This window comes from Paroedura picta, chromosome 7 (assembly GCF_049243985.1).
Source record: "Paroedura picta isolate Pp20150507F chromosome 7, Ppicta_v3.0, whole genome shotgun sequence".
Lineage (NCBI taxonomy): Eukaryota > Metazoa > Chordata > Lepidosauria > Squamata > Gekkonidae > Paroedura > Paroedura picta.
The window spans coordinates 11,819,791-11,842,129 of NC_135375.1; the positions used below are offsets into that span (position 1 = coordinate 11,819,791).

The following is a 22,339-nucleotide window of genomic DNA, read 5'->3' on the forward strand; positions in this document are numbered from 1 at the left end:
GCGGCTCAGATCATAAGCTGGCAGGAGAATAAGGATATAAGGATGCCAGCCTCCAGGTGGGCTACATGGATGAGAAAGAAACAAGAACCCAACGCTGCACCCTTAGAATTCCTCCCTGCCCTTTAGTGTTGGTCAACAGATCAGGTAGAAGACTTGCCATTGCGTTCCCCAGTTCTAGAAATACTTTCAGAAAACAATTCCCTCTCTGAAGTCCCCTGCCCTCCAAAATCAGGAACTAGATTAATATTTTAAAGCTTCCTCGTGATTCCATAAGGGGTGGCATTATAAAAAACACTATTCGTTTATGATTTTCTGCTGTGAAATGTTTTTTTTTCTTCTTGCTATCTGTTTTATCTGGCCGCAGTGCTGTATTAAAATAAATCTGAATCATTTGTTTATGATTAGACGCAGAGGCATTTCAATGAAGAAGTATTCATTTTTTTAAAAAAATTGGCGGGCATCACGGGACCTTTAAAAAAAGAAGAATGAGGATTGGCTGCCTGGCTAGATTGACAGGCAGAAGAGAGTTGTGTACAAACCACGGTCGCTCTCTTCCACCATTTCCAGCAGCACTTGGGGAGGGTGAGAAGCATGAAAATGTGGCAGGCTACAGCGAGATGGCAAGAAGATGAGGAATGGAGGCGCAATAATATTTAGCGCAACGCCATTACGCTGGCATAACGCTATTTTTTGCAATGTGCGGAAATTCCCTCAGTTCCCCTGAGAGAAAGTAAATGCTTTGGAGGGGGGGGGGGACTCTGTGGCTTTGTCCTTCCTAGGCTCCAGGCCCAAATCTCCAAGAGTTCCCCAACCTGGAGCCCCCAACCCTGTGGCCAGAGGGGACCTGGCAACCCCACAAAAGACATTCATTTCTCTGCGTTTTAACCGAGGGGCTGAAATCAGGATGCCAGTGAAGACACTACAGTGGGACATCTCCCAGAATCCCACTGCTTTGCTCACCAGCACCTTGGACACCAGCGGGGCACAAATTCTTCTCTGTACAACAGATCTGGCTCATAGCCTTTGCAGTTAACCGTCTTCACTTGCCTTGATGGCAGAAGACTCACCTGTCGCCTCCGCTCCTCCCACCAGGATATCCCGCTGAATCTTGCCATCGTCTTCATCCATCGCGAGCCAACGGTGGCACGGGAATTCGTAATTGGCTTTGTTGCCGATGTCTTCTATGAGGACCTGGAGGGAAGCAGAACAGAGCGTAGGCAGAGGAGAGGAGAGGCGAGGCGAGGGGAGGGAAGGGGCAACTCATCTGGAGTCTCAAAGGGGAAGACAATCATAGAATCATAGAATCACAAAGTTTGAAGGGACCCCATGGGTCATATAGTACAACCCCCTGCACTATGCAGGACACTCACATCCCTCTTGCTCATCTACTGCAATCTGCCACCCCCTTGAGCCTTCACAGAATCAGCCTCTCTGTCAGATGGCTCTCCAGCCTCTGCTTAAAAATCTCCAATGATGGAGAACCCACCACCTCCCGAGGAAGACTGTTCCACTGAGAAACTGCTCTGACTGTCAGGAACTTCTTCCGGATGTTGAGACGGAATTTCTTTTGAATTAATTTCATCCCATTGGTTCTGGTCCGTCCCTTTGGGGCAAGAGAGAACAATTCTGCTCCATCCTCCATATGGCACCCTTTTAAATACTTGAAAATTGTTATTAGATTCCCTCTCAGTCATCTTCTCTCCAGGCTAAACAGACCAAGCTAATCCAACCTTTCCTCATACATCTTGGTCTCCAAACCCCTCACCATCTAGTCCCACCCCCTGCTCAATGCAGGCTCAGCTTCAAGCATCCAGGATAAGGATCTGTCCAGCCGCTGCTTGAAGATGGCCAGTGAGGGGGAGCTCCCCACCTGCTTAGGCAGCCCCTTCCACTGCTGAACTACCATGACTGCAAACATTTTTCCCCGGATATCTAGCCAGTACCATTACACATAGTTCAAAACCATTACAGTGGATCCTATCTTCTGCTGCCCACAGGAACTACTCCCTGCCCTCCTCTAAGAGACAACCTTTCAAGCAACTGTGTCTCCTCTCAACCTCCTCTTCTCTAGGTTGAACATTCTGAATTTCTCAGCTTTTCCTCCTAGGATTTGTTTCCCTAGGGCCCGGATCATCCTCGTCACTCTCCTCTGCCCCCTCTCCATTTTGTCCACATCCTTTTTGAAGTGAGGCCTCCAGAACTGCACAGAAGACTCCAGCTGCAGTCTGACCAACGTAGTATACACCAGGACTATGACATGTTGCAGTTTTGATAAAATGCCTCTGTTGACGGCATTCACCTTCTTTACTGACACATGGCACTGCTCATATCTAGCTTACAGTCCACAAGATCTCTTCCACACACATTGTTGTCAAGAAGTGTGTCTCGGATCCAGTGTGCATGCTTCTCATTTTTGTGATCCAGATGTAGAACTCTGGACTTCTCCTTAGTGAATTATTCTCAGTTGCCCTATGAAACACAGACTTTCTCAACCTTTTTACCGTTGAGAAACCCCTGAAACATTCTTCAGGCTTGGAGGAACTCCAGAAGAGGCATAATCCTGCAGAATATGGTTGGGAGGTAGAGCTGTGGACATGCCCACCCGGGGCCTCTCCCTTTCCCATCCCCCTCCAGGCCCATCTTTGGCCATTTTCGGAGGGCTGGGTGGGTTGACATTTTTAAAATATATAAATATTCATTCCCACCCATTCAGGAAACCCTTCCAGGGCCATCAAGAAACCCAAGGATTTCACGAAACCCTGGTTGAGAAACCATATACTAACATACACTGCCCTACGAAAGTGTAACATAACATAGTCCAGCTTCCTGCTTCAACAGTAGCCAACCAGTTCCTCTGGAGAGCCAACAATAGACCAGAGAGGCCAGGACCTTCATCAAACATAAGAGGAGCCCTGTTGGATCAGACCAGGGGTCCATTTAGTTCAGCATCCTGTCTCACTAATTATTATTACCATTAATATTATCTGACAGGGCCCAAATCTCCTCTAGGAGTTTATTCTACCAAGTAGGGGCCAGTAATGAAAATGTCTTTGCCCAAAGGTTGTAATTTGGAGAGCAAAGTGCTCTTCAGGGGAAGTAGGCAGAGAGGTGGTCCCTCAAATACACCAAGCCCAGACTCAGTAGCCAACCAGTTCCTTTGGAAAGCCAACAACAGGACATAGGGGGTGAGACCTTTCCGTGATGTTATCAGCCTGGCTCTGGAAATCAGAGGCTTGGCATCTCTGAATGTGGATGTCCCCCTGAGTCACCACGGCTAGTAGTGGAGTTCCAGGCCAACCTCCTTTTTCCTGGAGAAGGGAGTGAGGCAGTCCATCAAAGCCAGGGAGCCCTAAGGCAGTGGTTACCAACCTTCCTAATGCCACGACCCTTTAAGACAGTGACTCATGCTGTGGTGACCCCCAACCATAAAATTATGCCGGGGTTCTTTCACAGAAATTATATCAAAACTGACCAATGGCATGAAGATCCATTGTTCACGATTGTACATAAACTGGTTTTCCCCCAGGGATTCTCAGTTCAGTTCTGCCTCTTGTCCCATCATGCCGATCTTGCTCTATCTCAACCTACCCCGCAAGGTTGTTCTGTGGATGGTGCCCCCGCCCCAGCCAAGCTGCTTGCTCTCCCACGACCCCTGTGAAAGTGTCATTCAACTCCCAGGTTGAGAACCACTGCCCTAGGCAGTCCCACCCAATGCAGGAGACATAGAATATAGGTTAGCCCGGTCACTCCCCAAATCACCCACTTTGTTCGGCTGTACTCACCCTGTCCAGGAACCAACCCGCAGATCCCCCCTTATTATTGTGGCCGATGTTGATCTTTCTGAGCCGTCCCAAGTTGGGAGCATCCAGCGTGAACTTGTCCTCTTGCGTTCGCTCAAAATTGTCATTGTCGTTGTCCAGCTTCCTCTCGCCTGCGTGGAACGAGAAGCAAAGGAATGAGCCAGCCTCAATGAACCACCAGGTGCACCCACCTAAAAGCGGAGCACCTTAAAGATTAACCCAATGGGTCCCAGCAGACATGAGTCAAAGCTCCCGTCAAAGATTAACCCCTGAAAAATGGCTGCTCCTTGCAGAGAGGTAGTGTCACGAGGGATGGACGATTCAGCTCGGATAAATTGAAAGGGCCCAAATCAATACTCATTTGGTTACTTTTTGAGCTCTCCTGGGCTGAACCGCCCATTCCCTGCATTCAAAATGTCCGATTTGTGATTCAGTCATGATTCAGCCTGTTTAAATGCCTTTCCCCTGCTTTCTCAGGAAGCCCAGCTCATAATGAAAATCGCCCCATCCACTCCAGCTGGGGAGGAATTTAAAGGGAGCAAGGGGGGGAGGGGTCCCTGTCATTATCAGCTGCTTGGCAGGTCCTCTCTTCCTCCCTTTCACAGGCAGCAGAAATGTCTGGGAAGTGGGGGGGGGGTGAAATACATGCATGAAAAGCCCTGACACATTTTTGGTTCGGTTGAAACAACTTGGACAAATCCCAGAAGGTGAAGGGGTATTAGTGCATTTTGGATCTGACCGAAACCTTTCTGGCTGAATCTGAAATGGTGCAATTCTTTTTGTGCACATCCTTAGTCTTGACCTTCTTGATGAGTACAATTGCATCCATGCAAAGGATTTTTGGGTTATGCAGAAATACTTTCCACACGATTGATAAAATTGCAATGTGGCTCTCAAGCACGGGACAGGAAACCCCAGAAGTCCAGAATCACCAGCCTGTCTCATCCATGGGATGCCAATGCATACAGCTCTAAAAATGGGAATCAGCTTCTTAAGGAATACATTATTTCTAGTGTAGCAAGCTGCTGCCATCTCATCAGTAAATAAATCAATGAAAGCTGAAGATGAAAATGAATGGCATAGTAGTGTGTGGTGTTGAGCTATTTTGTTTCTGGTATGTTACTGTTGGGAGGGAAGACAGCACAGTACAGACTGGTTTTGTCAGACCTCAGAAGCTAAGCAGGGTCCTTGGATGGGAGACTACCAAGGAAGACTTTACAGATGAAGCTGATGGCCATCCACCTCTGCTTCTCCCTCACTTTAAAGCCCCTTGTTGAGGTCACCATAAATCCACTGCAACTTGATGGCAGTTTGCATATGTTACTGTTTTGGGAACATAAAGGAAAGCAGGAAAAATAGGGGGCATTTCCCACGGCTTAAAAATAGCACAATGGTTGCCGATTGAAAACGCTACTAATTTGCCATAACGCACGACGTCGTCAACAATCTGCAACAATCCTGAAACCGATCAGCAATAAGCGCTTCGTTGTGGCGCTTTCAGGGGAATCCAGAAAACTGGATTCACCCTCCGGATAGCGATACACTCCTGCAACCAATCTGCAACAGTAGCGCTAAAGACCTGTGCGTTACCATTGTAGCTGGTTCTTCAAAGTCCCTCCCCCTGGATCTCTCCTCCAAACTTCCGGCGAAGCGATCGCCATTTTTTTTTCTCGGAGCGAGCGGGGATAAACGCACCGGCGAGCCTCTTTCTGTTTAGAGGCTTCCCTGGCTTCAGTCCTTCACCTTTAGTCACTAAGCACAAACCACATAAAAGCCCGTTTGCTGAAATAAAGTCCCTTTATTTTTTACACATAAATTCAGCCGAAAATCGAGCCCGTGAGAAGGGGGGGGGGATTTTTTTTTATCACTCGAGCCAGCGTGCCAACGATCATACAATCAAACGATAGATCACATTAGGCAGCTGGATGGGTCTCTCCAGTGCAAGGAATCTATGTAGATTCGTTGCTATGGGTCTGTTTTTTTTTTTAAAAAAGCTTTCTTAAAGGGAAAGGGGCTGTTTGGGAGCATGCTAACGGCTGCCCATTGGCTGCTTGACGGCCAGGGGCGGGACAAGCTTGGCAATAGCGCTTCCTTTCTAGCGATTTCTGCCGAGACCGGAAGCCTGTGGGAAACGCTAAAAAACGCAACTGATTCCACTACAAAGCCAGGTGTGCAAAACGACGAATTCCACTATTTTAAATGGCGATTTTTCATTCCGCAAACAATTTGCAACAAAGATCGCCGTGGGAAATGGCCCTAGGTTTTCTACCTGATAGAGAGTGATAAATTTCCCTTAGAGTCAGTTTCGTGTAGCAGTTAAGAGTGGCCTCTAATCTGGTGAGTCAGGTTTGATTCCCTGTCTCTCCACATGCAGCCAGTTGGGTGACCTTGGGGTAGTCACAGTTTCGCTAGAATCCTGGGGTACTGTAGTGCACAGTCAGTGACTGCCTCCAGGAGACCCATCAGGGTATCTTCTGGTACAGAAGGTGGATGGAACACCAGCCAGATAGCCAAGTCCTCAACTGTACCCCATCTCAGTAAACGCATTCAATTCCTGCGATGGTTGTCACTGGGAGCACCCTGTAGGAGTAAGCCTCCTGGACCAGTATCACAACCCCTCCGCAACCCAAGGTCTGAGATTGATGAAGGACCAAGTAACCTGGGGCAGCCAGTTCTTTTAGGATGACAGTTCACCCTCTTGCGCCCAGGTCTTGGTCACGCACCCATGTCTTATCTTCTGCAAAATATGTTTGCAAAATATGCTTTCAGAACAGCAGAGTTATTATTAATAGACTTGTTGTTGCACAACATCAGTGTCAGAGTCGAGTTAACTCCGTTAGCCCCTCCACCTGTGTTTCTGGGGGTGGGACGAAGGTTAGAAAGGGTATGAGCATACCCATCTCTTTTATATATTTGTTAAACACTTATCAGGTGATATGACCATATACGGTCAGGCTGACCCACCCACCCATTCCAAAATGGCCAATGATGGGCCGGGATGGGGTGGGAAAGGGAGGGACTGCAGGTGGGCATGTCCACAGCTATGTTTCCCAACTACATTCTGTATAATCACACCATTTCTGAGGTTTCTTGAAACCTGAAGAACATTTCAGGGGGTTCTCAATGGTAAAATAAAAAGCTGAGAAAGACTGACTTAAAGAATGGATTTAAGATGGGAAACAATCTGAGAAGTGACACGCCATTCCCTAAATTATATTTCCCAGTATTGCATTTTTCCAGATAATTTCTGTTGGAACTTCTCATCCCTATTGTTTCAACTTCCAAAACTCTCTTTAATTTTCAATTTCCCATATTTACCTATGTTGCAATATACTTCTTGGGAGATTTATGTCCTGCATGCAGAATCATACTTCTATGACTGGGTAACGCTCTACTATATTAACCAAATATCCCAACAATATTGCCATGTATCTCCCAAGCAGAGCTCATCCCCAACTATTCTGTTAATTCAGAAACCGTTGAACAAGTGGTCATGTTATTGCAAGTAGCGATCCCCAACCTGTGGGCTGCAGACCACATGTGGTCCTTCGACTAATTGGAGGTGGGCCCCAAAGGATGCCTTCTCCCCCCCCCCGGCCCTTTACTTCATCCCCCCCCAGCCCTTTACAACATACTTCATTGTTGTGGTGTGTCTGTATCTTATTTTGAAGGGATGTTTAAACATTACCATAGCGATCAGAGAGTGTTAGGGCAGGGGTTGAGAGTAGAGGAGTAAACTACCCCCCCCCCACTGGGCCTCAGTAAAAGGCGTTGAGTGGTCCCCAGTGAGTGGTCCCCGGTGATAAAAAGGTTGAGGACCACTGATTGCAAGCACTTACCATTTCCCACCTTTAAATTCATTCATTGCACCATTGTCTATTCCCCTAACTGTTGCACCGACCCCATTGTTACTACTCCTATAACCTATATGTCATTCACCATTCCAAATATTGCAATGTACCTTTCTGCTCCCCACTGGTTCTGTGTACACCGCCCTGAGATTTCACAGTAAGGGATGGTATATAAATCAAATGAATAAATAAATAAAATCAACTTACTTAAAAAAAACTAAACCAAACAGTTGCTACTGGTGCTCTGTCTTCTCCAAAGAGAAATTGGGATTCTAAGGGGGTTGCTTTGCATAACAGCGTACTGCAACTTCAAAACAAAACACCCATGCTAACGTCACGGAGTTGGTGTTAGCAGAAGAGGATGGCAGGAGGCATGCCCTTATGCAGATCGGTGACATACGTTGCATTTATAGATTGCACACAAACACCGCACAGCACAACACAAACCAGTAGAAACAGGCAGCCTCCAAAATAGAGATATTGAAAGTGCCATTATATGTATATGTGAATATTAAAGGAAATGAAACGGGGGACATTTGCTTGTGCCTAGAAAATACCTGTGTCTCCATACTGGCCAAAGATGTTAATGAAAACATCAGCATCTGTTCCGCCCCCATTCACGTCACCTGTGAAGACTCTGACAATATACTTATTTCCTGCGGGGAGAGAGAGAGAGAGCAAGAGAGAGAGAGAGAACATTCTCTGTAACGACACAAGACAAAGATGGATATCAGACACGTATTAAAACTGATCTAATTCACACCAAGGGCTTACCTACGAACACTTCATGCAAAGACATTTACGCCACTTACTAAAGGTAAAAATTAGGCTTACCGCAAGATACATACCACCTCTTCTGACAATAAGGTTAGAGTAAGCTACATGCTGCTCTGAGTTAGGTGTGTGCTTACCTGTAGGGCAGGGATAGCCAACCTCTGGATTCTCAATGGAAGATACATGTTTAGATGGTCACAAATAAAGAAGCGAGTGGAAACTACAGATTCAAGGTGTATCTAAGGCATGAGTTTGGCAGAACTCCTTTGCTTGGTCACAATGGTCCCGAGATAGAAACATACTAAAAACAAGCAAGGGACCCATGAAGATGCACTGGAGGGCATCTCATTTCCCCACCATTTACCCTTGCCATTTCCATTTATTCTCCCCCCAACAAGCCCCATAGCCTCTCCCCTCCCTGTACTTCCTTTACTCCCTCCCACCCACCATCTAACCCCTGCTCCCTAGTTTTGTTTCCTCCCTGTGACAACCTCCCCCTTTCCCCCCTCCAACCACCTAAATACATTTTTCTGTTCCCCCCTTCAACTTCTCTCTCCTATCCCCATCCCCTTCTCTCCCTTTCAACTTTTTTTGGGTTTCTACGTCCCACTCAAACAAATAGAGGGTGCTTTGACTGACTTGGAAGGTTTGGAAATCCCATCACGGCTGCTCTTCAACCTGTCCCAAAATGACCACTGGGATATCAGACCATAACCTCATGAGATCTCTATAAGCATTTTCTTAAAACTATAGATGTTGTTTTAATTATTGAATCCCCTCCCCCGTTGTATTTTTTTAAGATTTCAGATTTTTCTGAAAACTTGGTGTCTCCGAAAAATACCCTGTCTGACCCTGGCCCCATTGTGTAGATTTTTTGATCTACAATCGAGAATACAGTTTTGACATAACGATGTGTATGAAATATACTCCCAGCCCCATTGTTGCTTTTCCTTGCAAGTGAACAAAATGAGAAATCACGCCTCGGCTAAACGCAAAAACCAAAGCAAAAAAACCTCAGTGGGGACACAAAGAGCTATACAAAATTGTTCGAGCATCAGGATCAACCTACCAGCTGCCAGTTGATCACCCCTGCTTCGGTAAACTGACCTCCAGCCAAAGCACCATGGGAGCCTGAAGTTAACCATCCCTCCCCATAATGCTGCTAACTAGCTAGCTGCTGCTAATCACCCTCCATTTTCATACGCATGTCTTCCATGGCTTGATAACATGGAAAGTGATATCAGTTATCATTTTGCGCACCACAGGCTGAGAAGTCTCAGTGCGATAAGTACCATAACAAACAAAACCCCGGTTTGAACATGTTCTTCATCCTCAGTTGCTTAGGTATGGGTCAGATGCTGAGAAAGGTCCTTGGGGGAGGGGGGGAAAGACATTAACAATTGAGCAATTTCCATAAGTAGTACATTTGCTCCCCCTGCTGGCTGGCTGTAGTTTGAATTCTTCTTTTAATTATTCTTTCTAAAATTGAACATCTGGAGCACAATACTGAACAAAATTGAGAGCCTGCTAATGAAGGAAGGGAGGCCAGATGAGGGTACAATCATAGAATCATAGAATCACAGTGTTGGAAGGGGCCACACAGGCCATCTAGTCCAACCCCCTGCTCTACGCAGGATCAGCCCTAAGCATCCTAAAGCATCCAAGAAAAGTGTGTATCCAACCTTTGCTTGAAGACTGCCAGTGAGGGGGAGCTCACCACCTCCTTAGGCAGCCTATTCCACTGCTGAACTACTCTGACTGGGAAAAACTTTTTCCTGATATCTAGCCTATATCGTTGTACTTGAAGTTTAAACCCATTACTGCGTCTCCTCTCCTCTGCAGCCAGCAGAAACAGCATCCTGCCCTCCTCCAAGCGACCACCTTTCAAATACTTAAAGAGGGCTATCATGTCCCCTCTCAACCTCCTTTTCTCCAGGCTGAACATTCCCAAGTCCCTCAACCTATCTTCATAGGGCTTGTTCCCTTGGCCCCAGATCATCTTCATCCCTCTCCTCTGTACCCTTTCAATTTTATCTACGTCCTTCTTGAAGTGAGGCCTCCAGAACTGCACACAGTACTCCAGGTGTGGTCTGACCAGTGCCGTATACAATGGGACTATGACATCTTGTGATTTTGATGTGATGCCCCTGTTGATACAGCCCAAAATGGCATTTGCCTTTTTTACCGCTGCATCACACTGCCTGCTCATGTTTAGTTTACAATCCACAAGTACCCCAAGGTCTCATTCACACACAGTGCTACCTAGAAGCGTATCCCCCATCCAGTAGGCATGCTTTTCATTTTTCTGACCCAGATGCAGAACTTTACACTTATCTTTATTAAATTGCATCTTGTTCTCATTTGCCCATTTTTCCATTGTGTTCAGATCTCGTTGAACTCTGTCTCTACCTTCCAGAGTATTTGCCAGTCCTCCCAATTTGGTGTCATCTGCAAACTTGATGAGTAGTCCCTCCACCCCCTCATCTAGATCATTAATAAATATGTTAAAAAGTACCGGGCCAAGCCCCGAGCCCTGAGGTACCCCGCTACTCACCTCTCTCCAGTCGGATGAAACACCATTGACAACAGCTCTTTGAGTGCGGTTCTCTAACCAATTTCCTGTCCACTTAACTATCTGAAAATCCAGATTGCAGTCCTTCAATTTATCCATCAGATGCATTAGCATTTCCCATTAAGCAAAGTGTCAAAAAATACGACTCAAGGAATACTTCCATGGGAATAAGCCCCAAAGAATAAAATTATTAGAATGGATTTCTTCTAGGCCAGACCAATTGGGCATTAAGTTTTATTTGGGCGGGGGCATCATGTGGGCATGGAACTGGGGTCTCTGTGGGTGGGCAGGTAGTTGTGAGTTTCCTGCATTGTGCAGGGTGCTGGACTAGATGACCCTGGAGGTAACCTTCCAACTTTAGGATTCTAGTAGAGGCAAAGCCCCTTGCATCCAGGAATACAAAGGCAAGACCGGGCAGGGAAGCTTGTGAGGGGCTGCTTGCTTCCTACCCCCACATCTCCCAAGGAGGAGCCTGGATGGAGAAGGGAGGGTGGGGAAAAGCAACCAGCTGCAGGACCATGGGGAGGTGTTGTGAGCCTGGGTTCTGGTAGGAAGGACTCCTCACTGGAAAAAGCCTTGCCAAGAGCTCCCAAAATATTAGCAGCAGGCCTTTCAGAACAGCCAGCACCTCTTCCAAGCAGCAGGAAGAGGACAGATAAGCTCCACAATTGGCCCTCACTGGAAGAGTGGTTATTGTCAGCACACCCCCATGAAGGACCACTCATATAGGGAGTGAGTTGTCTGCATGCAATTTGAACTGATTGGCCCTCATTGGCAAAGTGCAATTTCAATTGATTGGCCTTTTTTAGGCAGAGTGCTCTCTCCCTATTGGCAGCAGATCCCCAGGTAGGGCCAATCAGGTAGGGAGCAAGTTGTCTGCATGCAATTTGAACTGATTGGCCCTAATTGGCAGAGTGCTCTCTTTCTCTTTCTTTCTCTGTGGCAAAACACGAGGGAGGGCCACTGAGATAGGGAATGGTTTGCACACAACTTCAACTTTATAAAGTTTATTGATAGTGATGAAGGGATAATAAGGATAATTAGTGATAAAGATTGTATTGTCTCTGATTAGATGAGCGTGCTAACTCACCTAGAGGAGGAGGAAAACTGCTTTTTTGTAGCCTGCTTTTGACTACTCAAAGGAATCGCAAAAGAGCTTACAAACACCTTTCTCTTCTTCTCCCCACAACAGACCCCCTACTGTTAGTTAGGTGAAGCTGAGAGAGCCCTGAGAGAACTTTGATTGGGCCCAAGGTCACCCAGGAGGCCTCACGTGTCTCAAAGTGCCCTACAAACACCTTTCCCTTTCTCTCCCCTCAACAGACACCCTGTGAAATAGGTGCGGCTGAGAGAGCCCTCACAGAACTGCTCTGTGAGAACAGCCCTAAGAGAACTGAAACTGGCCCAAGCTCACCCAGCTGACGGCATGTGGAGAAGGAGCGGGGAATCCAACCCGCTTCTCCAGAGTAGAGTTTACCGCTCTTAACCAACACGCCACGCTGGCAAAACAAACTAATTTATAGAAAATTGCCCTGCCACCGCGTTCTTTCCCATTTTGGGGGACTTAATCCGCATCCTTTGTGATTGCATTTATTATTAACCACACTGGACGCGTTTCAATGGGACCCAAAGAAAGAGCCTGCACTAATTGTGGGAACAGAAGGCAGTTGTCATTTGGGGCCGTGAATGAGTTGCCGGCACCTCTTTGAATGAGCAGCCGGCCTGCAGACTGACACCATCCCTTCTCACCCATTGTGCCTTGTCCTTAACCACCTCTTCAGCAGCCAAGAAGCCAGCTGCTGCACCCCCCTGGTGCCAAACCACTCGGTGATGCCCAGGTAGACAGAAAGGTTGCCATCACAGAAGCAGGCTGTTGATTTCACGGCCTAAATCAGGGGAGGGGGTCCCTGTGCCTCGTTGAGGCTGTGAGCATTTTAATTACTTGCAGATTTGAGAACGGGTCATGGAGCCTCCACAAAATGGCTGCTGTGAGAGACCGGTCACAAAATGGCTATCGAGAGGGAATTAGGAAAGCTCAAAAGGGGGTGCGGATGGGGGCAGCGGTGTTCAAACGAGCACTCCCTGGCTGCAGTTCCAAATGCAGTGCCTCTTAGGGGCTTCCTCGGGAGGTGGTGGGTTCTCCATCTTTGGAGATTTTAAAACGGAGGCTGGAGAGCCATCTGACAGAGAGGCTGATTCTGTGAAGGCTCAAGGGGGCGGCAGGTGACAGTGGGTGAGCGAGAGGGTTGTGAGTGTCCTGCATAGTGCAGGGGGTTGGACTAGATGACCCAGGAGGTCCCTTCCAGCTCTGTGATTCTATGACTTCAGATACACGTTCTGCTCCAGGGAGATGGAAGAAAGCCAGGAGAGCCAGCGTGGTATGACAGCCAGTATGGTCTACTGCAGGGGTGGCCATACTGTGGCTCTCCAAATGTCCATGGACTACAGTTCCCATGAGCCCCTGCCAGCATGTAGTCCATGAACATGCTGTAGTCCATGGACATGCTGGCAGGGGCTCATGGGAACTGTAGTCCACGGGCATCTGGAGAGCCACAGTATGGCCACCCCTGGTCTAGTGGTTAAGAGTTAAGAGAACCGGGTCTGATTCTCCACTTCTCCGCATGAAGCCTGCCGAGTGAAACTGAGCCAGTTCCAGTTCTTCCAGAGCTCCCTCAGCCCCACCTGCCTCACAATGGACCTGTTGTGGGAAGAAGGAGGAAGGTGATTGTGAGCTGCTTTGAGACACATGAGGCCTGCTGGGTGGCCTTGGGCCAATCCCAGTTCTCTCAGAGCTCCCTCAGTCCCACCTGACTCACAAGGTGCCTGTTGTGGGGAGAGGAAGGAGGTGCAATCACCAGCCACTTTGAGATTCCTTTGGGGAGAGATAGGGTTGCCAGATCTGGATTGGGAAATACCTGGAGACTTTGGGGGTGGAGCCAGAAGGGGGGTGGGATTTAGGGCAGGAAGGGTGGAGTATAATGCTGTGGAGTCCACCCTCGAAAGCAGCTTTTTTCTCCTGGGGAACTGATCTCTTTAGTCTGGAGATTAGCTATAATTCCAGGGGTCCCACCTGGAGGTTGGCATCCCTAGGAAGCAGTGTACAAAAACGTACATCTTTGCTTTATAATTAAATTATAATTAGAGTCTCACTGACAGTCTTCAAGCAGTGGCTGGATCCTGCATTGAGCAGGGGTGGGACTAGATGGCCTCTGTGGCCCCTTCCCACTCTAGGATTCTATGAGTCTAGTTCAGCAGTGGAAGGGGCTACCTAAGGAGGTGGGGAGCTCCCCCTCACTGGCCGTCTTCAAGCAGCGGCTGGACAGATCCTTCTCCTGGATGCTGGAGGCTGATCCTGCACTGAGCAGGGGGTGGGACTAGATGGCCTGCATGGCCCCTTCCCACTCTAGGATTCTAGGAGTCTAGTTCAGCAGTGGGATGGGCTGCCTAAGGAGGTGGGAAGCTCCCCCTCACTGGCGCTCTTCAAGCAGTGTCTGGACAGATCCTTCTCCTGGATGCTTGAGGCTGATCCTGCACTGAGCAGGGTAAGACTAGATGGCCTTAATGGCACCTTCCCTTCTAGGATCCTATTATTCTAGTCTCCAAAACCACTGCCTTATCGTTATGTATGGAACCGGCTTGTCTGTTCTGCTGCGGCCCCGATCCACATGCCCCCTGCGCCCAGTGGGAAATCCCTCCCGCCCCAACTCCCTGAACAGGCCCTTGGCAAAAGGGTCTTTGTCATCCGCTGCTATTCAAAGTTAAGTCACCCAGAGTTAAGAATTCATTAGGGGAAAGGAAATAGCACAAGGCAGAACAATATCCCTTCCCTTGTAATTAATACCCACGATGCAAGTTAAAACCAACCCTACACGGCAGCACTTAGGTAAATAAGAATCCGCCACGGCACAGCCATTGGAATCGCCGCAGGGCATATGGCAGCCTGCAAAACCGACGGGGGAACAAAAGACCACTCTGACCTTGACGCCAGGGCACGCCACGTCCTCTCCCTGAGAAATGAACGTCGCTCAGGAGGGAACTTGGAAAGGCCTAGGAGCATTAAGCTAATAGCAGAAACGGCTGGAAACTGGTTTTGTTTTTGCTGCCGCACGCTTATCGGCTAGAGAGTTTTCTCCTGCCAGTTTTGAACCTTTACACCCCGGCGGAATCTGCCAGGTGGAAATTCATCTCGTCTGGGAACGGGTACGTTTCCTCACATTGATTTTTCAGACGCCAGAGGGGAACGGCTCGCCCGCGCATTTCAGGTTCCGTTTTCACAACCTAGACAACCAGGGTCACACCTTTGCTCATGTTACTTGCAAGCTCCCCAGGTGACTGCACTGGTGTCAGCTGCGGGGTACTCACAGGCGGCTGGCAGCTGGGGCAGGATTCAAGTAAACACCATTAAACTAATGACCGATCTGCACCACGGGATCATGGGAAAGGGCTGTAGCCCCGAGGCAGAATGCTTGCTTCATCTGCAGGCCCCCGTTTCACTCTCCGGCACCTCAGCTTACACAATCTGTTGGCTCCGCCAGACAGCTCTGAACCCAGTGGACAGACCAATGAGCTAGGGGAGGTTCTTTTTCACGTCTGACAAAGTTTCCGAAGAAAGGGTGGAATGTAAATCCCATGCTTTGTCCTCTCACCCTCTTCCCATGGCCTTCCACTGAGACAACACGTCCCTGCGGGTCTCTCCTACAGAGAAAATGCCTTCATATTCCCTCACAGACGATGTCAGACAAGTTAACCATTTATAAGAGGGAAAGTACTCTTTCAATCAGGCTTCTCTCTCACACTTTGTTCTCTCACCCTCTTCCCATGGCCTTCCACAGAGACACGTGTCCCTGCAGGTCTTTCCTATAGGGACAATGCACTCATCCTCCCCCCTACACAATTCCAGACAAGTAGGCCACTTGTGAGAGGGAAATTACTGTTTTGATCAGACTTCTCTACCTTTTCCCTCTCACTCTTTTCCCATGGCCTTCCATGGAGACACATGTCTCTGCAGATATTTCCTGTAGGGACAATGCCCTCATCCTCCCACACACACAATGCTAGACAAGTTGGCCATCTGTGAGAGGGAAAGTACTCTTTCAATCAGGCTTCTCTCTCTCCCTTGGTCCTCTCACCCGCTTCCCATGACCTTCCACGAAGACTCATGTCCCTGCATGCCTTTCCTATAGAGCCAATGCCCTCATCCTCCCACACACACAATGCCCAACAAGCTGGCCATTTGTGAGAACGAAAACACTCTTTCGATTAGGCTTCTCCCTCTCTCCTTTCGAACGCAACCTGAATGTAAACTGGATCTACTGGAATAAAAGTTAAATTCAACTTTTTTGCAATCTCCTTCTTGGGAGATTTATTGACTGCACTCAACCTGACACTTCTGTGGCTGGCCAAAACTCCACTACATTAACCAAACATCCCAAGAATACCTTCCCCTCTTTCACCGGCAAACTCAGGCCTCTGTAATTCTCAGAAAGAGGGCAGAATCCTGACCGAGAATTCTCAACACACTCAGCAAGGTACTTTCCCGAGGGCCAGGCTGCAGGTTTGAGTTTCTTTTAAAAAGTTGTCCTCACAGCGGCTGTGGAGAACGGCTTCTTAAAACGGCATTCTTGACCCACAACGAACCAAAAAGCGTTGTTGGGTGTCCTTCTTGCCAGGAGATAAAGCCTCAGATATAGGGAAGCTTTCCAAGCGGACGTCTATATCCGAATCCGGCCTGGCAAGAGACATCCAGCACAATACCTTTAGGAACGTCCATTGGATTAAGGGTGCCGAGCAGATCCCGCACGTTCAGTCCGTCGCCATCATCTTTGCTGAGCCAATTGTTGCACGGGAAATAAAAGCGGAGGTGGGGCCTGTTCATGTCGGTGACGATGACGCGGTCCAGGAACCAGCTGGGATTCATGCTGGTGTTGTCGTGCTCGATTCTGAAAGGCAAGTCGGAAAGGGGAAGCAGATTCAAGCGTGGGATCCTCCAAGGCAGGGGTAGACAACCTGTGCTCCTCCAGATGTCCATGGACTACAATTCCCATGAGCCCCTGCCAGCAGATGCTGGCAGGGGCTCATGGGGATTGTAGTCCATGGACATCTGGAGGACCACAGGTTGACTACCCCTGATCCAAGGATCAAATGTGTTGGGGAGAGCTTGCCCCGCAGTTCTTCTTTGGTCGATTGACACTTTATGGTGCGGATGAACTTGGATCAACGTGGGCGGCCATGTTAGTTTGTCAAGTCAATTACCTTTATTGGCATAATAGCAAAACATGTATATAAAAGACAAAGCAATTCAAATCCCAGATCACTTGCAGAAAATCCCGTGGAGCAGGGATCGCCAACCCCCGGTCTGCAGCCCGGTACCAGGCCGTGAAGGCCTCATTACTGGGCCGCCGGTGGCCGGGCCTGCCTCTCGCCGCCCCTCGTAGTGAGAAGCTCACCAGGCCACGAGTGAAGCGACCGCCAAAGTGGCCGCTTCGCTCGCGGCCTGGCTAGCTTCTCGCTGCGAAGGGAGGGGAAGAGGCAGGCACGGCTGCCGGTATGCTGGCGGGGCGTAAATGCACGCTCATGCGTGGCAGCTCCACGCACTGCCGCGCATATGCATTTGTGCCCTGCCGGCCGGTGCAAACGCGCGTGCGCAGCAGCTCCGCACATGCGCGTTTGCTTGGAGCTGCCGCGCGTGCCCGGTGCCTGGACCGCTGGCTCTCCCCCACCCCCAGAGGTGGTCCTCAACCGCAAAAAGGTTGGGGACCACTGCCGTGGAGGGTTAGTTTGTCACTAGGTGCACAAAAGAGCCAAAGTCCAGGATCACCCGCCAGACGATCAACATTTGTGGCAGGGGACGAATTTGTTTATTTTTCGATTTATGCCAGCCCCGGGCAGCTTCCAACATGGTTACATAAACAAATATACAATAAAATAAAATCACATGCAATATTATATTAAAAATCGCCCTAAAAACAACCATGGTTTTCGGGAAGGGGGGAGCTGTATAGAGGGAGCACAGACATGGTTTGACCAAAGTTGTCTTGGTGGTCATTGTCCCCAGTCAAATGCCTGGAGTTGGCAACCCTATTAGAAAGGAGGTCACTTTGGCAGGCCAACAACCTGGGGGGGGGGGAAGCCTTTAACAAAGGCTTGATGTCTGGAAGCAGACTGGTGAAGCTTTTCATGGCAAGGAAGTAAAGAACAACAACTAGTAAATCATATCCCATTAAGCAACTATTAAAGAGGCAGGATGGGTTTTTTTCCTACAGTTTGTTCGCAACCTTCACGTTGTTACATAAGCAAAATTAGGCCTAAGTATCAGATATGAATCAAATTCCATGAAGTCATTAGAAAATTTATTTAACAGATCTCATTTATTTATTAAATTTGTATGACGCCCCTCCCCATGAATGGGCTCAGGGCAGTTCATATACAAAGTATATTATTGTTCCTATCACTATTACTACCGATATTGTTGTACTACTATTGTTTCTACTAGTAGTAGTAACCACTACTAGTAGTAATTAATACTAGTAGTAATTAATACTAGTAGTAACTAATATTTGGTGGTGGTAGGAGGAGGAGGAGGAGGAGATTAGTTCTTGTCTACTTCATGGGCAGCTAATCAGGACAACTTCAGCAACAAAGAGGGCATTCAGAAATTTTGTGAAATGGTCTAGGCCAGGGGTAGTCAAACTGCGGCCCTCCAGATGTCCATGGACTACAATTCCCAAAAGCCCCTGCCAGCGAATGCTGGCAGGGGCTTCTGGGAATTGTAGTCCATAGACATCTGGAGGGCCGCAGTTTGACTACCCCTGGTCTAGACCTTGCTGTATTTTATTCCTTGGGATTGTAGCTCTAGCAAGTTCATGGACATTTATTACGTTACAATACCTTATTTTCCTTATTGTTCCAACGTTGTTGGTTCTCACTCGAAAAACATCTGTTTTGCTCCTCTCAAAGGCACTCTCGCTCCTGAAATAGACACACGCCAAAACAAAACAAAAAGTTATCCACACATACACTTGTATCTGTGCAATCCCATGCAAAGTTACTCCAGTCTAATCCCACTCACGTCAACAGCCTTAAGTGGGGCAACTCTACACAGGATTACACCATGAAGACTTGAATGAATGAAACAGGAAGCGTCGCATCTCCCCAGGAAGTCTCTTCTGGGGCAAGTTAACCTTGGCTAGAGTTAATGCCTCAGCTTGGTTCCAGGGACAGAAAGAGATGTGTTAGCAAGGAGATAGATTGGAAAAGATCTCAGGAAGCCAGAGAAGTTATCGACCTGGTAGCTGAGAGCTAATGGCAGCTCAAATGAAAAGCACAGAGTCCCGAGAAGAAAAGCAGAAAATCGAGGGAAAGAGAAGCCATTAACAGGGTGAGGTGCAGAAAGCCCACATGACTCTTAGATGTACAAACATTCTCATACGTGTGCAAGAACTGAGCTTTCCTACAACCCACTACACCCTGTGCCTTCTGACTGCATTGGTCAGGCTGTACATGCCTGTTTGCAGTTCTGGAGGCCTCATTTCAAAAAGGATGTGGACAAAATGGAGAGGGTGCAGAGGAGAGCGATGAGGATGATCCGGGGCCTGAGGACCAAGCCCTGTGAGGAAAGGCTGAGGGACTTGGGGATGTCCAGCCTGGAGAAGAGGAGGTGGGTGGGTGGCTGGCTGGCTAGGTAGAGAGAGAGATACAGAGAGGAGAGACGGACAGAAAGACAAAATATCCCAATGCTCAAATGAGTAGCCTCTTCCACTTATTTATAAGTTCGTGACCGTTTCCTTCCATGGTTCAGGAAGGCTCCTTTGTTTTGGCAAAATGCAATATGACTGACATTCCATCTCTGAGCAGTCAACAAAAACAATGTTCAACCAGTTGATCAAAGGAGGGAAGAGAAGTATTCACTTGGATTTCTGCTACGGTCAGCAAAATACCTTGGGTTGGTTTTGGCTGCATGCAGAAAGGAAGAAAAAGAAAAGAGCTGTTTTTGTGTAGCTCACTTTTTATTACCCAAAGGAGCCTCAAAGTGCTGACAATCACCAACCCTTCCTCTCCCCACAACAGACACCCTGTGAGGGAGGTGGGGCTGAGAGAGCTCTGAGAGAACTGTGACAGGCCCAAGGTCACCCAGCAGGCTTCATATGCCTCAAAGAGGCTTACAATTGCCTTCCCTTCCTCTCCCCACAACAGACACCCTGTGAAGGAGGTTGGGCTGAGAGAGCTCTGAGAGAACTGTGACAGGCCCAAGGTCACCCAGCAGGCGTCATATGCCTCAAAGTGGCTTACAATTGCCTTCCCTTCCTCTCTCCACAACTGACACCCTGTGAGGGAGGTGGGGCTGAGAGAGCTCTGAGAGAACTGTGACAGGCCCAAGGTCTCTGCATATGGACTTGGGGGGGAATCAAACCCGGTTCCCCAGGTTAGAGATTGCCGTTCTTAACCACTACACCGAGCACCCTCTCAAAGCCCCCAAAAGTATGAGTTATAGTTATAGATAACCAGAACCACATGAATATGAATGAAATGGGATATAATTTGGGAACCTTCAGAACAGCTATTCGTCATAACCAAGTGACTTAGACAGTTGGGAGTTTGGGTGAGGCACTATCCTGGCCCCTTTTACATGAAGCTTCATGAGACTTCAGCATGCCTTACTGTGACAATTCACAAGCGCCTAAGCAAAACGCTCCAGTAGGAACTGCCATGCATTTTACTGCCAGCGTACAGCCGTGTAAGGGGTGGGGGAGGGGAGACGAAAGCAGTGTCATGTGCTCAGCCACAAAGGTACCTTGGTCGAGGAAATGCATGGTATTTTACCTCATCGACACCCGGGGAACAAACCACAGGTATAAAATATCATGCATTTTGCAAATCATTGCATCAGTGTGAAAACAGTTCATCGGAAGATGCGTGAAATTCCATCCTTTTGCCATATTCTGTTCGCAACGTAACAAAATCGAGAGCCATTAATATCCCCCCTCCCTGCTCCTTACCAAGCTTCCCAAGAGTGAGCAAGAAACCCATTATTTCTGTCAAGTCCAGGAGGATGAGCTGATGAAAATAGTCTCCTCCTCATTTTGCCTAAAGTAGGCTTTCTCAACTAGGATTTCGTGAAACCCTGGGGTTTCTTGACCACCCTGGGAAGGTTTCCCGAATGTGTGGGAGTGATCTTTTATATATATTTTTTAAATGTATTAAACATTTATCAGATGGTATGACCATATATGGTCATGCCAAGCCCCCCTCCAAAATGGCTAGTAACAGGCCTGGAGGGGATGAGAAGGGGAGAGGCCCCAGGTGGGCGTGTCCACAGCTCTGCTTCCCAATCATATTCTGGTGTTTCTCAAAGCCTGAATGTATTAAATTAAATTAAAACTGGGTCTATTTCTTCAGTATACTCCTTGGGAGATTTGATTTCTTGTCCTTAGTATTATGATTCAGTCACTGGACAAACTCGACCACATTAACCAAATATCCCGATACAAACTGTGATGTATGTGGACATTCCGCACAACATGCCAACATGCAAATGATGGCTTGAAGGCCACCCTATCACTAACTGTTCAAGTCTAATAATGGACCAATCCAGGGGCCCTGTTAATGGCCAATCAGGTTCCTCCATTAAAGGCCAATCAGAGTCCTTGGCAATCTGCCTGAATAGTATATAAGTTCATGTGTGTATGTGCCTATGTTCCCTGTTCAGTGTTTGGAGTTGGTGTTGATTAAATAAACCAGCTGTTGTTTTTGAATGGTTTGGAGTCTGTCATTACTGAACTCACAAACTTATTACAAATCTCCAGGAGAGAGTTGGCAACCACGATTAACATTGCCTGGGCTAAGTAAGGCTTTGTAAGCAGGGAAAATCATCCTCAACAGAAACTTCCTTTCTCTCCTGACCGAGCACAACAAACATATACGAGGATTTCGCAAAAACCACTCCTGGCTCCCCATTTGTTACGTCAAATATGGCAAAAAAGAAAACGTCTGGAACTTCATGCATCTTCTTTACCAGTCCCATATTATTTGCCTTTACAAGATTTTCAGGTTTGAGTTGCTTCATTTGGGGGAGAGAAATTCGTTTTGAGGGTAAAAATTTTAAATAGTTGCTGGTACCTCTTGCCGGAGCTGAAATGCAGAAAATGGGAAGTTATGATACGAAATTAGCACTTTTCAACACAAACCCCCCCCCCACATTGACACCCCCGAGCAGGGTGCAGGGGCACAGGGATCGGAATTCACAGATGAGCAAGGTTTAATCAGTTCCTACTGATATTCTTTTTTCAAAAGGGAGCCATTTGGATACTGCTTGGTGAGGAATTCAAAGGCAGTTCGGGGGGGGG

At 47.9% G+C, this 22,339-nt stretch overlaps 1 protein-coding gene across 1 annotated transcript in view; it reads right to left on the reverse strand.

Annotated features, from left to right (window-relative positions):
* The window catches only part of LOXHD1 (lipoxygenase homology PLAT domains 1), a 146,014-nt gene that overhangs the window by 118,026 nt on the left and 5,649 nt on the right, over positions 1–22,339 (reverse strand). Inside the window, exons 3-7 of the mRNA XM_077346719.1 lie at positions 18,885–18,965; positions 16,752–16,936; positions 8,209–8,307; positions 3,783–3,931; positions 1,068–1,191 (exon numbers count right to left, since the gene is read on the reverse strand). Of these exons, the coding sequence (XP_077202834.1) occupies positions 1,068–1,191; positions 3,783–3,931; positions 8,209–8,307; positions 16,752–16,936; positions 18,885–18,965 (638 nt within the window). The remainder of the gene's footprint in view (positions 1–1,067; positions 1,192–3,782; positions 3,932–8,208; positions 8,308–16,751; positions 16,937–18,884; positions 18,966–22,339) is intronic.